This window comes from Lactuca sativa, chromosome 3 (genome assembly GCF_002870075.4).
Source record: "Lactuca sativa cultivar Salinas chromosome 3, Lsat_Salinas_v11, whole genome shotgun sequence".
NCBI lineage: Eukaryota > Viridiplantae > Streptophyta > Magnoliopsida > Asterales > Asteraceae > Lactuca > Lactuca sativa.
The window spans coordinates 287,877,281-287,894,954 of NC_056625.2; the positions used below are offsets into that span (position 1 = coordinate 287,877,281).

At 32.9% G+C, this 17,674-nt stretch overlaps 1 protein-coding gene and 1 long non-coding RNA gene across 4 annotated transcripts; one reads left to right on the forward strand and one right to left on the reverse strand.

The window, feature by feature from the left end:
* The first annotated feature begins 8,357 nt into the window (after positions 1-8,357).
* Positions 8,358-10,870, forward strand: LOC111912105 (uncharacterized). Of its 2 annotated transcripts, XR_002857087.2 has the most exons (8): positions 8,358-8,835; positions 8,904-8,937; positions 9,040-9,122; positions 9,458-9,520; positions 9,649-9,670; positions 9,751-9,863; positions 9,967-10,078; positions 10,163-10,870. It is a non-coding gene; the product is annotated as an uncharacterized LOC111912105 (long non-coding RNA). The 2 variants fall into 2 exon arrangements; XR_002857088.2 differs by lacking the exons at positions 9,649-9,670; positions 9,751-9,863.
* Positions 10,871-13,383: 2,513 nt separating this feature from the next.
* Positions 13,384-16,040, reverse strand: LOC111912090 (uncharacterized). 2 transcript variants are annotated; one of them, XM_052769585.1, is made up of 4 exons: positions 15,734-16,040; positions 15,471-15,570; positions 15,237-15,333; positions 13,384-13,893 (listed from the first exon to the last, which is right to left on the reverse strand). In XM_052769585.1, exons 1-4 carry the CDS (start codon positions 15,958-15,960, stop codon positions 13,625-13,627), a joined length of 693 nt encoding a protein of 230 aa, XP_052625545.1. In that variant the 5' UTR covers positions 15,961-16,040; the 3' UTR covers positions 13,384-13,624. The 2 variants fall into 2 exon arrangements, with proteins under 2 accessions (XP_052625545.1, XP_023763605.1); XM_023907837.3 differs by having other exon boundaries at positions 13,399-13,893; positions 15,471-15,567.
* Positions 16,041-17,674: the final 1,634 nt, after the last annotated feature.

A 17,674-nucleotide genomic window follows, 5' to 3' on the forward strand; every position in this document is an offset into this window, starting at 1 on the left:
TCAGAGGGAATTGAGATACTTACCTCCCACTACCATAGTTCTCCTACAACAATAGTTATCATGCTAGTATTGACCGACCCCCATTCGATATGTTGTATGGAAGGAGGTGTAGGACTCCAGTTTGTTGGGGGAAGTTGTTCATCGAGTCATAGGAAGCACCAAGTCAGCAGAAAAGCTATGATGACCGACCCCATTTGGATCTCGAGTTTTAGGTGGGAGATTTTGTATTGCTGAGGGTGTCACCTTGGAAAGGTATCATTCAATTTTAGAAGAGGGGAAAGTTGGGTCCTCGATTCATTGGTCCATTTAGAATTTATGCCCAAGTTGGCAGGTTTGCATATTAGTTGGATCTCCCAGATGAGCTTTGTCAGATCCACAAAACTTTCCATGTATCTTAGCTACGGAAATGTATCGTCGAAGAGTCTGCAGTGATCTCATTAGTTGACATTCAGGTGGATGAGCACCTGAATTATGTTGAGAAGCCCATTGAGATTCTTGATAGAGAGATGAAAACATTGTGTAATAAGGTGGTGAACTTGGAAAAGGTGCAATGGCAGCATCGAAAAGGATCTGAGTGGACCTAGGAGCCAGATGACGAGATGAGAGAGCACTACCCAGACTTATTTGCATCAGCAAACTTCAAGGACGGAGTCTAATTCTAGTGGGCGAGAGTTATAGCATCCGAAAATCTAGATAATTTCCTTTATTTTTATTTTTAAGTTTTGGCAAAGGACTCTCCACTCGTACGTTGGGTGTACTCACATGTACGTTTAGCGTACAAGAGTGTACATCATCGAGCATCGGAGCCTCGTATTCGGGGCGTACGAGGAGGTACGCGGGGCGTACGCGGCCTGGATTAAAAACCCTAAGTTTGTGGTCTTGTGTCTTATTTAAACCCTATTATAACCTTTGGACCTCACTTGTATCAGCCTCCATTGCCTCTCAACGTCCCTAGAAACTCTAATTGCCATTAGAAGTGAGTTTAAGCTTGGATTGTCAAAAGGAAGCCATTTTTGGGTGTATTTGCAAAGAGAAGAGTTTGTGGTGCAACCCTTGGATGTGGTAAAGCTTCTAGATCCATCATTTCCTTCATCTTAGGAAGTTTTTGGAGGTATAAAGTTCATACCTTGCTCATCTATTGTTTAAATCTCCTCTTAAGATTGTTTTGGTCTTTTGGTCCCTTTTGGAAGGTCTTGATGAGTCAAGACCATTTGAGATGCTAAAGTTTGCAGATCTAGATGTTTGGTGGCCACTTTCAGCTTAAAGGTGCAAACTTTATGGTGTTTATGACCTCCATGCAAGCATTAAGTCATTTATTAAGATGTTTTGGACTTTTTGGCTTCATTAAGTCATGCATGCACGTAAATTTGGCAACTTTACGTGATTATCTACTTCAAGGAGGTCAAATCTGGGTATTGGAGCAAGTGTCTTATCCAAATAAGCGCTGAATGCGAAGATGGAAAATCAGAGGAGTACGTTCGGCGTATAAGTTCATAAGCGCAACGTACAGGCCCTTAATCGTGTATGCTTAACGTACAAGCTGAGTACGCCCCGCATACTCAGTAGTAGGCTGCGGTTTTTGGCCTTCAGTGGTGGGCTCTGTTTTTGGAATCTATGAGAGTTGGGCCGTATTGTGGGCCTTAGCTAGGTTAGGCTAGGTGTACCGGTCTCCTTTGCGGGCTTATAGTGTCATGGGTTGGGCCTCTTGGGCCCTAGACCTATTATTGTAATTGGGCCAAATATGGTTGGGCCCATTAAAAGGAAAATGCTTTTGTGCCCTATTTGAAGACTCTGAACTTAAGGATTTTGGTCTTTGGTTAAGTTTGTACCATAATCTTAATTAGGGTATTTTGTATATTTATACAGTGTGAGATTTTTGGATTGGTATCTGAGCAGTTATTATTTTCAGCAGACCAAGGTGAGTCTCTTCCCAATATTACGGGTCGAAGGCACCAAGGTCAGCCCATTACCTATTTATGCCATATGTTAGTTGTAATGTATTACATGTGTGATCGGGTTGTAATACACCCTGAGGAGGGGCCCAATATGATATGTCAGATTGAAATATACCCCATGGAGGTGCCCATTGTGACTTTTTGGGTTGAAATATACCCTAGGGCGAGGCCCAAGGGCGGGGACGTATACTTATGATCGATTTGGAAAGAACCCTAGGGGCCCATTGGTTTGACTAGTATGTGTTATTTTGGGAAAAGTCACTAAGCGTTAGCTTACAGTCTGGATTGTGATTACAAGTACTTCCAATTCTAAAGGGAAGGACCCGGCTTGACGGCGTACCATTCACTCTCCACTATTTTCCACATTCTTTGTTATTGACACTCTGATGATTTAAATGATGGTTATGTAATGGATTTTGGTATTAAACTTATGTTTGTAACCTTATTTAAAAATGAAAAAATTTCTCTGGTTTTTGGGTTGTTACGCAGTACATTACTGGACAAAGCCCATGAGGGACCAAACATACCAAACTCTGGAACTGATTGATCAATCAACAACTACCCATCCTAGACTATAGATATCAATCTATACAACAAGATGGCAAATCCCTCAACAATCGATACTTCACCTGAGCGACGCAAATGCCTCTTGACCTATTCCTCGACGTTCCCAAAATGAACTACTGGCTACAACAAGCTCCTTTTCCAACAAATTCTTGCCACGAAGATGACTCTTGCATTCCTGAACACATACATCTTATGGAAACTTCCTTTGTACCCCCGTCTTGACCAAATCCTGAACCAAAGTTTTGCATAAATAAACCGCAAATCCCTATGACCCATTCTTTTGAAACCATAAATCAAACGTATCGTTGATCCTCTAATCAGAATATGCAACTCTCCCCCACTTAGGGTTTGAACTACCACCAACTGATATAGCAAACAGACCAAAACTGAAATCGGCTCACCCAGATACATATCATCTTTTAACCTTAGAATGTATAAAACAATGCAAGATGATCTTCCAGATAAAGACTAAGAAAACTCAAAGGGATTCTAAATCTTAGATGGAGACCTCGGAAACTGCCCAATCATGACTACCTATAACATCAAGAATTCGATGCAGATGCATAAATAATAATTTTGACAGTCCATTCATAACACCACTTCCTATCTAGAACAAATACTACGCCACTCCTCACCTACAAATCCCCAACCATTAATTCATCTCAAGAATCATTTATAAATACAAAGGGCATCATTCACATAGTCGGGATACATTAGAGACAACAAAAGTTGTCGCTCTCGGTTCACTTCCCTGATCACCTGAACCCATCAGCTAGCACCTGACCTGCCTATATCCAAAGAAATCACACCCATGATCTCATCTCAAGGAAACCATAGTACAAGAATCCTCTTGTGCATTCCCAAACTGCCATATTGCCGCCAAAAAAACCGCAACCATCTAGCCCCATGTTGGGTTTACATCCCAACTCTGAAAATCACATGTCTACTTTCTCTCTCTCTCTCTCCCTCTCTCTCTCTCTCTCCTCTGAACATGGAAAGATGGAAAAACATACTCGCGTTGTAGATAGTGACAATCCAATCCATCTACCAATCACTCATCCTCCAGCTGCAATTCTCAAGCCGATCATAACAATCGCTTCTTTCTTGAGTCCCACAACTTAACTAGCACTACCTCAAGCAAGGCCCTCAAGACCTCGAAATCAACTAACTCGTTTAGGTCTACACCATTCAAGCCCAACCTGACATGGCCACTAAGGCCCAAACAATCACTAGACCCATCCTCAGCCTGAACAACCATATCTAAAAGATCGACAGATACGGAAACATTGTCATGACTCATGGTTATCAAACCATGCTATCTACCCTCATCTAGCTCCTTAGAATCCTCGTGACTTCCCTCAATTTGAGTATGGATCCTGTGATTCTAGTAGTATGGGCCCAATACTACCTTTCATACCTATCCATAGTTTCCTCAAGAAGCATCCTAAGTCGTCTAAATCACCTACTCATAATAATACTCCCAATATCCGCTAAACATCTTAGCAACCACACTAAAGAACTTCTTAGGCTCTCCTAGGATCCCCACCTCACCTTGCCATCGGCTGCTAAAAAACACATATTAATGTCAGCTAACCACTTTATGAATACAATTACATGCAAGAAAACTTAAATAATCTTTTGACTAAAAGACCCAACCCTACAACGGTTGGACTCAAACGACAGTTGCACAATAGGGTCAAATCAATCATTCTAAAATTATTTAACCTTTATAGCATGTAACTTAACATATTCATTTAATAGTTAACTCACATCAATATGAGTCCCACAAAGCACAAAGCCAGCCACATTCGAGCAATGAAACCGCCTGACACTAAGACACCATAAAATCATGCAGATCCTTACATGTAAATTCCGGACCACTAGGCCCAAGCATTAAGGATACACATACATCATGTATCCACTCTCTCAAGAGTGGCTAATCATTCCTCATGCTGTCCTGCTATAAACTGTACTCACTCATGGAACTTCCACCAACCCTGCAGCCACTCCTGCATACTAATCATACATAATGTTGGATTCTATAGACAGTCGAATACTTGATTCTACCTCAAACATTCTAAGGATATACAATATTAGTTATGTACAACTATGATGCACACACTAAGCAACCACACTAATGATGTCAATTCCATCTAACATACAAGAAATCATAGTAGGCTATCAGGCATCATACATCAGACAATTCTATCATGCGATTCCTGAAGATCCCTAGCCTACTACTAGCATGTTGTTCTATCATACTCATCATAAACATATAATAATGTAGGTAACTTGGGGTATACTTTCCTGCTTCGGCTGATCGTACACATCTCATCCTTCCTAGGTTACTTTTGAAAACAATTTTGAAAACTTTTACAGATCCTTAGTTTAAGTATGGATTCACACGAATGCTCATCTAATTCACTCAAACCAGGGCTCTGAGACCAACTTGTAACATCCCAAAAATCAAGGTAAAATTTTCATTTTCGAAACCAATCCGAAACCATAAGTGTTTACAAAACATAGTTTCCAAAAGTCATAACATGAATCAGAGAATCCAAAAATCAAATCTCATAAAAAAACCCGAGAGAATGTGTATCATCAAGCCTTCGCCTTGCCCCTATTATTTGATGTCCCAGAAACCATAAAATCAAACTATAAGCCAAAGCTTAGTGAGTTCCCCCAAAGTACCACACACAACCAAATAGATAACAACATGCATGCATGAGCCTTCAGCATGAATAAACTGCCTCGCAGGGCCTACAACTTATCTGGACCGTTCTCCGAGACTTCAGCCTGACTGCACCGCCTCATCGGGCCTATAGTCTATCCGAACTACCCAAGGTATGTAGGCCTTCAGCACAAAGTAGGACCGCCTCAACCCAACAATAACAATAACATGTCAACATATATGGTAACATTCAATAGCCGGAAAATATAGATAATCATACATATCTACCATTCTAACATGTATCCTGCATAAAATGTTCCTATATACCAGCATACGTAATATAGTGGGCCGACATTGGTGCCTTTAACCCACAAGTATAGTGCGGAAAACTCACTTGAATCACAAAGCCGACTAAAAACCAGCTCAACGTCTCACCCACCACATCTAGCAACTCTCTATGTCAAAGATAGGTGTTAAACATCTCCTAACAATCCACACAAGGTAAACCCTAAGCCTACCTTCCAAAAATAGAAATTTGACCAAAAGTCAATCCATACTAAAAGTCAACGGTCAAATTCAACGACCAATGTTGACATTAGCCAACCGCCACGTCATAGCCTTCCTTGGCCACGTTGTGACCCTCATACGATCAAACAGACAGGAAATTCCCAGTCTCCATGTCGTGGAGAACTATGGCCACACCGTGGGAGCTGAGATTCCAGCAACTTAATGGATTAAGTTGCTTTCTTCGATTTCAAGAGCTCCAAAGCTCAAATCTGGTCCATTTTATGGTCAAAATGAATAAAGTTTCCAACTTTATCCATTAAGACACCCAAAGAGATTAAGATCTCCAACCTTAGGTCCTAAATAAAGCCAAATACCATAATATCTTAACCATTTAGCCCTTAATCTGAAAAGTCCTTAACTCAACCACTCTAGAAGGGTCTTTTAATACCGGATCTATCATAAAGGTGGAACATTTGTGGACATGCATACCAATACATGTTTAGAATCCATTTTAGGTCAAAATGGGCTAAAATGACCAAAATTCTTGTAACATCAAAAACCCTCAACCAAAACCTAGATCTACAATAAATGTTGCTCATAGGACTCAGGAGAGTCATAAAGTTGCCAACTTTATGAGTTCCTCCCTTCCAAACTTGCTCAAACATGAAGGTCATGGTACAATATGCAAGATCTAACCACTTTAAGCCATAAAACAAGGAACTTGGACACTTACAAAGGTCTAGAGATGCCCAAAAGAGATCTTCACTTTAGCCAAAAAGCACCACAATTCTTTCCAATGCCTTTTCTTTCTTCACAACCACCCAAGGTCACCAAAATGGACTCACAAATCTCAAAGAGGAATTAAGGTTAGGGTTTCCGAAACTTGAGGGTGATGGAGGCTGATAAGGAACCCTAAAAATGACTTAGAGGGGTTTAAATACGAAGCAAATCCTAAAAGAATCATGGGCTTGGTCCAGTACAACTGCGACTCCCTAACAACCTTTGTCCACACCATGGCGATCCAATAACACATGCGATCCATTAAACAATTGTCACGTCGTGGCCCTCCTTGGCCACGTCATGGGATAGGATTTTCTCAAAAACTTAATATTTGGTCTCTGATAAAAGTAAGCTTAACCAATCTGGAGCACGGATGCTACACTTCATATATTCATTTCGCCAATTAGGTGTCAATTAACCGAGCCGCATAATATTGATCCAAATGATTATCATAGAACTCTTAGTCCCCACGTATCCAATATAAGTGTAAACCGTATAATTAATAGCTTTCTCATCTAGTGTGTTACCTATTACACCAATAAAAATACCCAATGTATGTTTCTCGAGTAAAAAACTATTCATTACATAACTTCCAAGATGCATCGTTCTTGTCATCAAGTTGGTAGTAACAGACCAAATATAATCATCTTTTGGATCCATAATGTCAATAACCAAGCAAAACAAATAATCTAAAACCATAACAAAACTAGGAACAAAAAACGAGAACAAAACATGGAATAAACGATAGCAACATCGATGACCAAATACTAATGAGATCGAAAAACATACCCAAAAGAACAAGATCGAAACCAAAAACTACGATGAACATCATTGAAAAGTGAATTACAATGAACAATTTGATTCATGGTTCGATCGGTGATAGTCATGTCTTCTATAAAGTCTTTAACATTCATCAAATTGACAACCATGGATTGATTAGAGCTTTGATACCATGTAATATATATATATATATATATATATATATATATATATATATATATATATATATATATATATATATATATATATATATATATATAACGAAGTTATATAGATGAGTTTTGATATAAAAACATGGAAAACGACATTGTAAAAAAGAATTCTAAAAAGATATATAAAATCGAATGAATATAATTCTAAAAGTTTAATGATTAATTATAGCTCAAAAGAGTTCAGTGACCATAAATAGCCATAAAAATAAGTTTGATAACCTTAGATAGTAAAAGTAAAATTAAAAATGAAAACGTGTTGCCGGTCATAGCGCCATTTTCGAAAAAAATAACAAGTCTAATAACATTATAAAACTTTAAACAACTTAAGTGATCAAGCATAAAACCAAATGTTAAATGAAAAAATATGTGACATAACCAATCAAAACTATGAAAAATACAGTGTGAATCCTCTAAATGATGAATACAAACGTTATTAATCAAGATTTTGGTGGAAGGAACAATACTTACATGCATGCAACTCCCTCATCAGGCGTTCGTCAAGACATGAAATATTTCCAATTTGATACATGAGAAATTAAATACTCTCCTACCTTTTATTTCTACATATTTTCTTATCCATATGAAATGATAACTTTAGTAAAATTAATAATATTTTAAGACATTTGTCATCAATTGAAATGGATATAAAGATAATTATATATATATATATATATATATATATATATATATATATATATATATGTATGTATGTATGTATGTATGTGTGTGTGTGTATATATATATATATATATATTAAATTTGTGTTAAAAGATGAATAGTGAACTTCTGTTTTTTTTGGCAAAAATGTCCCTTCAATTTTATTAACCAATATCTGTATAGTTTGTGGACACACGTGTTGATCATCGTTTAGATTGATCCCTTCTGGATCCTTCTACCGCCTCCTTATCCAATATCCCTTTTCATCTTTGTCTATTGATTTCGTCAAATGTGTGATGTTTCTCATCTAAAGTGGACAAGATTTATCATCGGAGAAGCCACCCGACTTTCTTCTCCGGGTGCTTTTAAGAAGATTCAAGTTTGAGAGTCTTCAAGCTATTCTTGGAAGTATAAAAAGCCTCAGACCCAGTTCTACTTGGACATTCCTTCTCCTATCATTGGTTGTGGTGTTGATGGGGTAAACAAAGAGGCAACGTAGCAGCGACGGGCTCCAGTGGAGGGGTCTGCCAGTTCCCACCGCCTCTCTTATCAACACTGTCATCGCTCACGCTTCAGCTCTCATCTTTACCCAGCTAATCACCAGACGTAAGCTCCTAACCGCCATTAGCGAGACCCTAGGAACGAGAATTGTGAGGTAGCGTCACATGTCCTCATTCCGATTCTCCAGTCACTGCCTCCACTGCAGGTAACCTTCTTCTACATATTTTCATTGTTTCACCTTTAAACAAGTTCTTACATTTTTAATTTTAACAGAGGAGGATGGTGGTGTTTCCTACAGTGAGAAAATGTATGTTTTCTTGCGAAGCTGTTTTTCATTATCTGATTTTTATTCTTTCTTTCCTGGAGTTTGACTAATTTACAACCATACTTGGATTTTTTTAATGGCAAGATTACCATTTTCTTACTGCAAACAACGTGTTCGACAAAATGCCACATTGAAGATTTTCTTCATTGATTGCCTTTAATTGTCAGGTTTGTATTTGTCTATTTTGTGGTTCTTTTTTGGCGTGGTGTTTTACAAGATGTTGGCAAGGTTAATACAATGTAGTTGCTATTTAATTTTGTACTAATGTAATGTTTTTCTGCTCTTAGTTGTTTGATTTTTAGATTTACAAACTCAAGGATCCTATAATCTAAGGATTGACATTGGTGAAAAATAAAGATAGTTGGTATTTATTTTGGTAAAAATTTGGATTAAAAATTGAATTTTTGAATAGTAAAATTGAAATTTTCTTGAAATTTGACTTGAATTCAAATAATGATAATAATTTTTTTTCCATATTTTGAGTTTGAAATTTGACATGTAGTACCAACCATGGAACGATCTAATGACGAAGAGGAAGATGCTGATTTTGGTGGTGATTCTGAAGGTTTGTTTTCTCACTATTTTTTTCTCTATTAAAATAGTTGTCAATATATGGAATTTATTTTGAATATAATGTCTGTTTGGTTGCAATATTTGATGTGTTACCATGTGGTTGACTAACAACCACCACAGATTGATGAATTAGGATTCTACGGTATGATCCGAACAATGGATGTTGATTGACAGATTTAATTTTATCTGTTAATAATGATTTTGTTATGTTGCATGTATAAGTCGTTTCCCATTAAGGATTTTACCCATGAGTGCAATTGCAAATATAAGTCATGGAATGCAATTTGTAGACTGAGTAATGCTATTGAGTAAAAAAATGCAACTCCTTACTTTTGGTAATTTAATTGACCAACTTCTATATTTCTTCAATCAAACTTTTAATTTTTCTTCTTTTCAATGAATTTGTTTGACTCATGCCATTTTTTTCTTTGATTTCAGATTGGTTTGGATTGCTACCAAATTCGGGTCATAACTGAAAAGGCTTGAGTTCATAATGTTGTAGCATATTTTCACGTAATGTAACAATTTCCACTTATGGGAGTGGGACTCGGTATGTACAATCTGATCCTTCATCTAGGTATGGTTTCCATTTTGGGTTTATTGTGATTTTAATTATACATATTCAAACTCGCAGCGGTGGTGGTTTTCAGCCAGTTCCAATACCGTCTGGTTTTAAACGAGCTCCGTCTATCCATTCCATTACCGGTGCTGCTACTTACTTGGCCCCTCCATCGCCTCTCACCGATTATGTTCTCGTGCTCTTCTCCTCTCTCTCTCTCTCTCTCTCTCTCTCTCTCTCTCTCTCTCTCTCTCTCTTATAGGTACAAATTTTTTATTCTAACATTTTTGGACCAAACTGTCCCTGCATACTGTTTCCATAGATAAAAATTTTGATTTTAAGACTTTTGGACGAAACTGCCCATGCATGTTGTTTTTAAACTTTAAAAAAATTGTTTTAAACAGTTTTAGATCAAACTGTCCCTTCATACTAATTTTATAGTTTATTTTTTTTTATTTTAACAGTTTTGGACAAAAATGCACTTGCATAATGTTTTTATACTTAAAAAAAAATTTGAAAATTTAACAATTTTGGATGACACAACTCTTACTTATCGTTTTAAAAGTTAATCTTTTTTTGATTTCAACGGATTTGAACTCAGATTGATGTTGAATATATTTAAGTAGTAAATTGAGTAAATAGAGATATACTTTGCATTTTGTTTTTATTCCTTTACCAAAAAACAAAGTACATAGTCATTTTTTGTTTTTCCATCTTTAGGTGCTAAATGCAATAAATAGCAACGAGCTTTGAATTTACACATTTTTTCGGTTTTTTTTTTTTTGTGTGTGTATATATATATATATATATATATATATATATATATATATATATATATATATATATATATATATATATATATATATATATATATAAGTTGTGTTAAAAGTGATTTTGATGAGATAAAGTAAAATGACTCTATTTAGCTTTATAAACAATTATTTAATTTTGAAAAAAAATATATCGAATGTATAAATATGCATGATAAATTGGAGGCTAAACTTGAAGAATTAGAAGGCTTTGAACTCGAAGAACAACTACTACACCCTGCCACTAGCACACCTGCAAATCCAATCCATCTGCCCGCGGGCAGACAATCAACACTTCCACCTCCCCACAAGAACACATCTTTCCCATGCTCCCAACTCCCAGGTAGTTGACATGCATCCGATATAAAGACAATAGTTTATAGTTTTTACTTTTGACATTGATCCATGGTTAACTTAACCCTACAAAGTACTCCACCCATCTTAAATGTTTTTATCACTTAATTTGAAAAACTGAATAAACAGTTTTTTTGACTCGATAGATAAAGATAATTTTCTACAAATTTACCCTCATAAAGTCCTAATTTTTTTTTTTACTAAACACAGGGATTTACTGAAACTCAAGTTAGTACACTTGCAGTGAAAGATAATCTTTTAATTGCTGGTGGATTCCAGGGAGAATTTATTTGCAAGGCAAGTATTATATAAGCCAAGATTATACATTTTTTTATTACTTTGTTGTGTGATGATATTTATATATACTAGTTGTGAGACCCGTGTATTACACGGGTTTAATAAAAATAAAAATTTAATATCAATATTTAAACATTAAATATTTTATAAAATAATACTTTTACATATCATAATGTAATCTTTTCAAACATTTATAAAAAAAATCAAATCTTCTTTAGAGCATTTATAAGATTTTATTATCAAATTAATAGAATGATTCTCTTTCTTTATTTGAAATTTTATTTTAAAAAATAGAAATTCTCAAAAAATGACAAGTGGAAAATAATAATTCTAAAACTCTCACAAAATTACATGTGGCAAAACTCTTTAGAATTTGACAAGTGACAAAAAAACCTTCATTTATTAGAGAGGATTTTGATTTATGGGTTCTGTATTTGGATAGACCTGGAGTTTGCTACAGCTGTAGGACAAGTTATGATGATAATGCCATCACTAATTTCTCTATTTTATTTTATTTCATTAATTAGTTCATAAAAACTTTTTGATTTTTTTTTCTTCCTCCAGTTACAAACCGCATCTGTAGATCTTGCTGCAGTTGATCTCATTTGCATTGACTCTGTCTCAGCTATTACTCCACGTGCTGAAATTGAAGTAACTTTAACTTTACATTATCACATTTAATAGTACTACTATAAGCTTTATGTTTATTATTAGGTTTACATTTGTTAGTATTATTTTATTTATATTATGATTTACGATTTATGAAGCGCGAAATTGGAACCCAACAAATGGGTTTACAAGCACCTCTTATGAGTCGAGCATTGCATAAAACATAAAATGTCAGGCAATGTCAAAAGTTGGATGTGTGTGTATCTATATTCATATTTATTATTTACTATTAAAATAATTTTTTAAGCATAATATGTGTTAACCAAAAGTTGGTTCTGGTGTTGGGTTTGCCTTAAAAGGAAGAGAAAGAGATGCTAGATACCTTCTTGTTGTCAATGTTCGTGCTCAAAACAGAAATTTTTGTTTTTGAAAATTCTAACTGATTGTAAAATTATATTTTTTGAAAATTTTTAAGCTTTTTAGAACGTTATAATTTGTAAGCTATATCTATTTATAGCAAAGAATAACCGTTTTGAATTGGGATGACATAACTATAATACTAGTTTATAACCCGTGGGAACCACGGTTATAAAATTAATCAAGCTTTTATAGTAAAAACTCAAAATTATTAATAAGTTATTTTAAATAAATTATTAATTTAAGAAATATTTTTTATTAATTATGTGAAATTATAATCATTGATTCAAATAAATATATAAAATTAATTTTTAATATATATTAGATATTTTTTATTTGTGAATTAATGAAAACAATTATTTAAATTTTAAAATTTAAAATAGATTCACATTAATGAGGAGGTCTAATAAATTTAAAATGAAAAACTAATAGATTGACAAATGGCAACACATTAATTAAAATGTCTAATATGGTGACACATGGCAAAAGAGTTACTCTTTTATTAGTATAGATTGTATTGTAGTATAAATAAAATGAAAGTATCGTTATATAATAAACAACTTAGTAAAAATATGTTGATAGTTGATGTATTTATCTCGAGTTTTTTATTATCTTTTGAAAAAAAAAAACATAACTCAACGATAATTACTTATGGTATGCAGTATCCAAATAGAAATTATATCTAATAATTTTAGATGCCATGAGGATCGGGGAGACAAACACAGTCATAACAAGACTAGTAGTGCCTAAATTATTGTGTTTTCCATTTGGGATTAACAATTCGACAATGACATTACGCTATTTTAAAAGTAAAGTAATAGCACATATTTTCTTTGTTTGTGTATTATTCCTTCTTAGTGGAAATTGTAGTTTATTTCCAGGTCACAGGACAACCCATCATAACAAATCTATGAAAATGTGTTTGTTATTTCTTGTATTTAACCCCTTTTTGAACACATACAAGGTAAAGATTATTCAAAAAAAAAAAAAAAAAAAAAAAAAAAAAAACCCTTCAAAAACTACATTTCAACGAGAACTCATAAAACTTTGATCATGTCTCGGTGCTCCTTGTGATGACCACTATTAACAATATGACTACCGAGAGGAGTAGTGAAGATCGAACTTTTTCTTCCAATATATCATCAACTTTTGATGTGGATTTTGACTTTCTTGTCACAATTTGTATTCTTTCAAGGATGAAAACCTCTAATCTATCGATTAATTCTGTAATTTTCAATTTCATGAAAGAAAAAATCCACTTAATCAGAAGAGATGTCGAGTTGAGTTCTTGCTTGTATCCCATGTCCTTTTCTTCATTAGCTGCATTATGAAGAAACAAAGTATCAATTGCAAACTCTGTGAATTTTCAAGCTTTTTCGTAACAATGAGGGCGTCGCTAAATCTTCGAAGCATTCGTGACGCCTAGATTTTTACATTTTTTACCCATAATAATAACTAACTTTTATGGTAAAATTGAAAAGGGCAAATTTCTTGAAATAATATATGTTTTCATTTTTTTAACCAATATTAGACAATATGTTCTACCTTATATGGTTGTACTTTTGATAATAATGCTTTTGTTACATTAATGTGTCTAAATTTCTATCAATAATGCCAATGTGTAACTCACACTAGCAACATACTTTTACTTATTATTGATAATAGAAATTCACAACCAAATAAAGAATATTTACATATTGGTAACATGTGTCGCTATATGGATAAAAATTATAAGTGTGTTTCTATTGTGTCTAGAAAATTAAAAACATTTCATATAAATTGTGAGATAAAGCATATTGCTATAATGCTATTCCACGTAGTTTTTCAATTAAAATGGTCAACAATTTAACCAATTATTCGTTTTGAACATTACAACTAGAGCAGGCAAAATCTGACCCAACCCACTAACCCAACCCGAACTCAACCCAAAATTAGCAGGTTGGGCTGAGATTTTCAACCCATTTATGTTAAATGGGTCAACCCGTCTAACCCATTTAAATAAATAGGTTGGGTCGGGTAAAAACTATCAACCCGTTTTCAACCCACCAACCCATTTAACATTAATTTATATTAAATTTAATAATTATTAAAATATTATCATGTATTAATCTACGTATTAATTTATAAATTACAATGTTTGTATTATTATTTATGTTTTAAAAAAATAGAATCCTAATTTCTACCTTTTTGCTTGGCACCGACAACACTAACCACTCTAAAAAAATCTCTTAGAAATTACATATCTTTAATGTTATTTTAATAATTTCTTTGTATATATGAATTGTGATTGTGCTTTTGTCATTCATTGAAATTTTAAATGAGTCAACCCAAATTTAACCAATTTATTTAATTGGTTGGTTTGGGAATTACATAAACGGGTCAACCCGATGACAACCCATTTATCTGAAAGGTTGGGTTGGGTTGGAAATATCAACCATTTAAATAAACAGGTTGGGTTGGGTTGAAATTTTCAACCCAATTACTAAATGGGTTTAACCCGAACCCAACTCAGGTCGACCCATTGCCACCTCTAATTACAACATCCTAATTTCAATTATTTCTATTAAATACTTTACTTTTTTTGCTATAATTGGGTAAAATTTTCAAAACATAATGTTGTAATAATAAAATTTAAAAATAAATCAACGAAAATAAAACTTAACCTGTGTATGGCAATGAGCGTCGAAGATCCCGAACTTCATCATTCTTCAAGATAGCATCCCACACCTCTATATCTGATGATATCGATAACACAAGTTTCTACCAAAAAAAATTATATAATTTTTTTTATCAAAATTAAGAAATATGCGTACAAAGAATTTATAGACAAATCTGGATTAAAAGTATAAATTTTATTGCATAAAGTATAAATCATTATAGATTTCAAAATAGAAAACCTGAACAGAAGCATCTGTTTGTAGCAAATGGTAGGCATCAAGAAGCCTGTTTTGTCCCAAAGATTTTGAATTTGTTGCACAAATTACATCCATCACCCTACTTTCAAAAAACAAAAATCATGGTTACTTTTTTGGAACAATATAAATGAATTTATAGATAAATTAAACTCGTAACATTCACAATTATATAAAAAATGTGTAGAATTAAACACTTTTTTAAGGTCACGATAAGTTTTCTGGAAACTTGAATTTGGAAAAAGTACCTTCGAAGATCAGATATGGCGTTTTGGACTTCAATTTTAGAAGGGACAGGTCCAAAGTTGGTTTCATAGGGATATTCATTTGCAGTTTTTTCATCGATGAAATTGAAGTTTTCGGTGAGAAAATTGGAAGAGAAGGGTGGAACCGTCGGAGAATATGGTGGTCGGGAGTGATGGTTACCGGCGATGGAGACGGTGGTCGCCGGTGTTGGAACTGCTCCTCCTCCCATACTTGCCAAAGTAAAGTGAGAAAAACAGAAAAGCGGTGGTCGAAGATAATGTTGTTTGCTGATAATTTATTATAGAGTACTTTAAGGTTTGAAAAATGACACTTCATTATGGTTCTTTTTAATAAGACAAAATTTCACAACTGGTCCCTGTGGTTTACAGAATATCACACTTTGAGGACTTCCTAGTAAAAAGTCATGCGACTAGTCCCTGTGGTTTTTAAAATTATATGAAAGGTCCTCCTGCCGTTAAATCTAACTTTTCTGCCGTTAGATTTTAAGGAAAAAGACTGTTTTGCCCTTGTACTAATATTGCAATACACACAAACCTCAAGGACCATTCGTGTAATTTTCTAAATATGAAATTTTATATATATATATATATATATATATATATATATATATATATATATATATATATATATATATATATATATATATATATATATATTATTATTATTATTATTATTATAAATTTCGCATTTTGTAAATATATAAATTATATATATGTAAATATATAATTTCAACAATTTGATAACTTTTTTTTTTTATCTTTTTGACATTTTGATTTCTATTTTTATTTTATAGTTTTAGTAATTTATGGCTTTTTGTTATATTTTTATTTATTTTGAATCAAGTAAATAAACTTAAATTCGATAAATCATGTCGAAATTATTTTTTCCTTTAATTTTTCTTATTTGTGAATTGAAGCGTTAATATTATTTTATTTTATTTCAATTTTATGTCGTTACTATTAATGTTTTTTTTATCACTCAATAGTTAATATCGTTAGCAACTTTATGTTTGCATTTATCATTATCCTTATTTGACCTTTTGTTTTATATTTTTGTTATAATTTTAATTATTTATTATTCTTCTATTGTTTTTATTTATTTTCATTCAAGTAATAAAAAATAGAAACACAAAAAACAAAAACTCAAACACCAAATTCTAATATACTCTAATATATTAATACATTTTAAATTTTCATATTTTTTGGTTTTTTCGTATTTTTTTAAATTTTTTGTATTATTTTTTTAGTTTTTTTCATATTATTTTTTAATTATTTCTTATTTTTATTTTTTTTTGTTTCGTTTTATTTTTCATCAACTTGATAACATTTTTTTGACCTTTTCCAAAAGTGTAAAATTTATGAATATAGTAGAGTATATTACAATTTTGGTGTTTGAGTTTTTTAAGTTTTTTTTTTTTTTTAATAATTTTGGTTATTTATGGTTTTGTTTAATTTTTTTTATTTTCATTCGCGTAAATAAAATAGTTATATTTACAAATATAAATAAAGAAAATAAACATACCCTTTTTATTTACACAAATCAAAATAATAAAAAAAGTTACAAAAGCCATAAATAACTAAAATTAATAAGAAAAATGCGAAAAAAAAACCAAAAAAAATATGAAATGTTTAAAATGTATCAATATATTAGAGTATTTTACAACTTTGGTGTTTGAGTTTTTTGTTTTTGTTTTTCTATTTTTCATTACTTGAATCAAAATAAATAAAAATAATAGAAGAATGATAAATAACTAAATATATATATAAAAACAACAAAAGACGAAATAATGATAATGATAAATGCAAACATAAAGTTGCTAACGATATTAACTATGGAGCATCAAAGTAGAAAAAAAACCGTAACAACAAAATTAAAAGAAATAAAAAAAACATTAGCGTTGAATTTCATAATTAAGAAAAAAA

What these genes read in the sequence shown, in the direction of transcription:
- LOC111912090 (XM_052769585.1), bottom strand. Translation starts at nt 15,960, where the DNA reads ATGGGAGGAGGAGCAGTTCCAACACCGGCGACCACCGTCTCCATCGCC. An exon ending in GCCATATCTGATCTTCGAAG is followed by an intron (nt 15,571 to 15,733) that starts GTACTTTTTCCA and finishes GTTTTTTGAAAG; the next exon opens with TAGGGTGATGGATGTAATTT. An exon ending in ACGCTCATTGCCATACACAG is followed by an intron (nt 13,894 to 15,236) that starts GTTAAGTTTTAT and finishes TTCATAATGCAG; the next exon opens with CTAATGAAGAAAAGGACATG.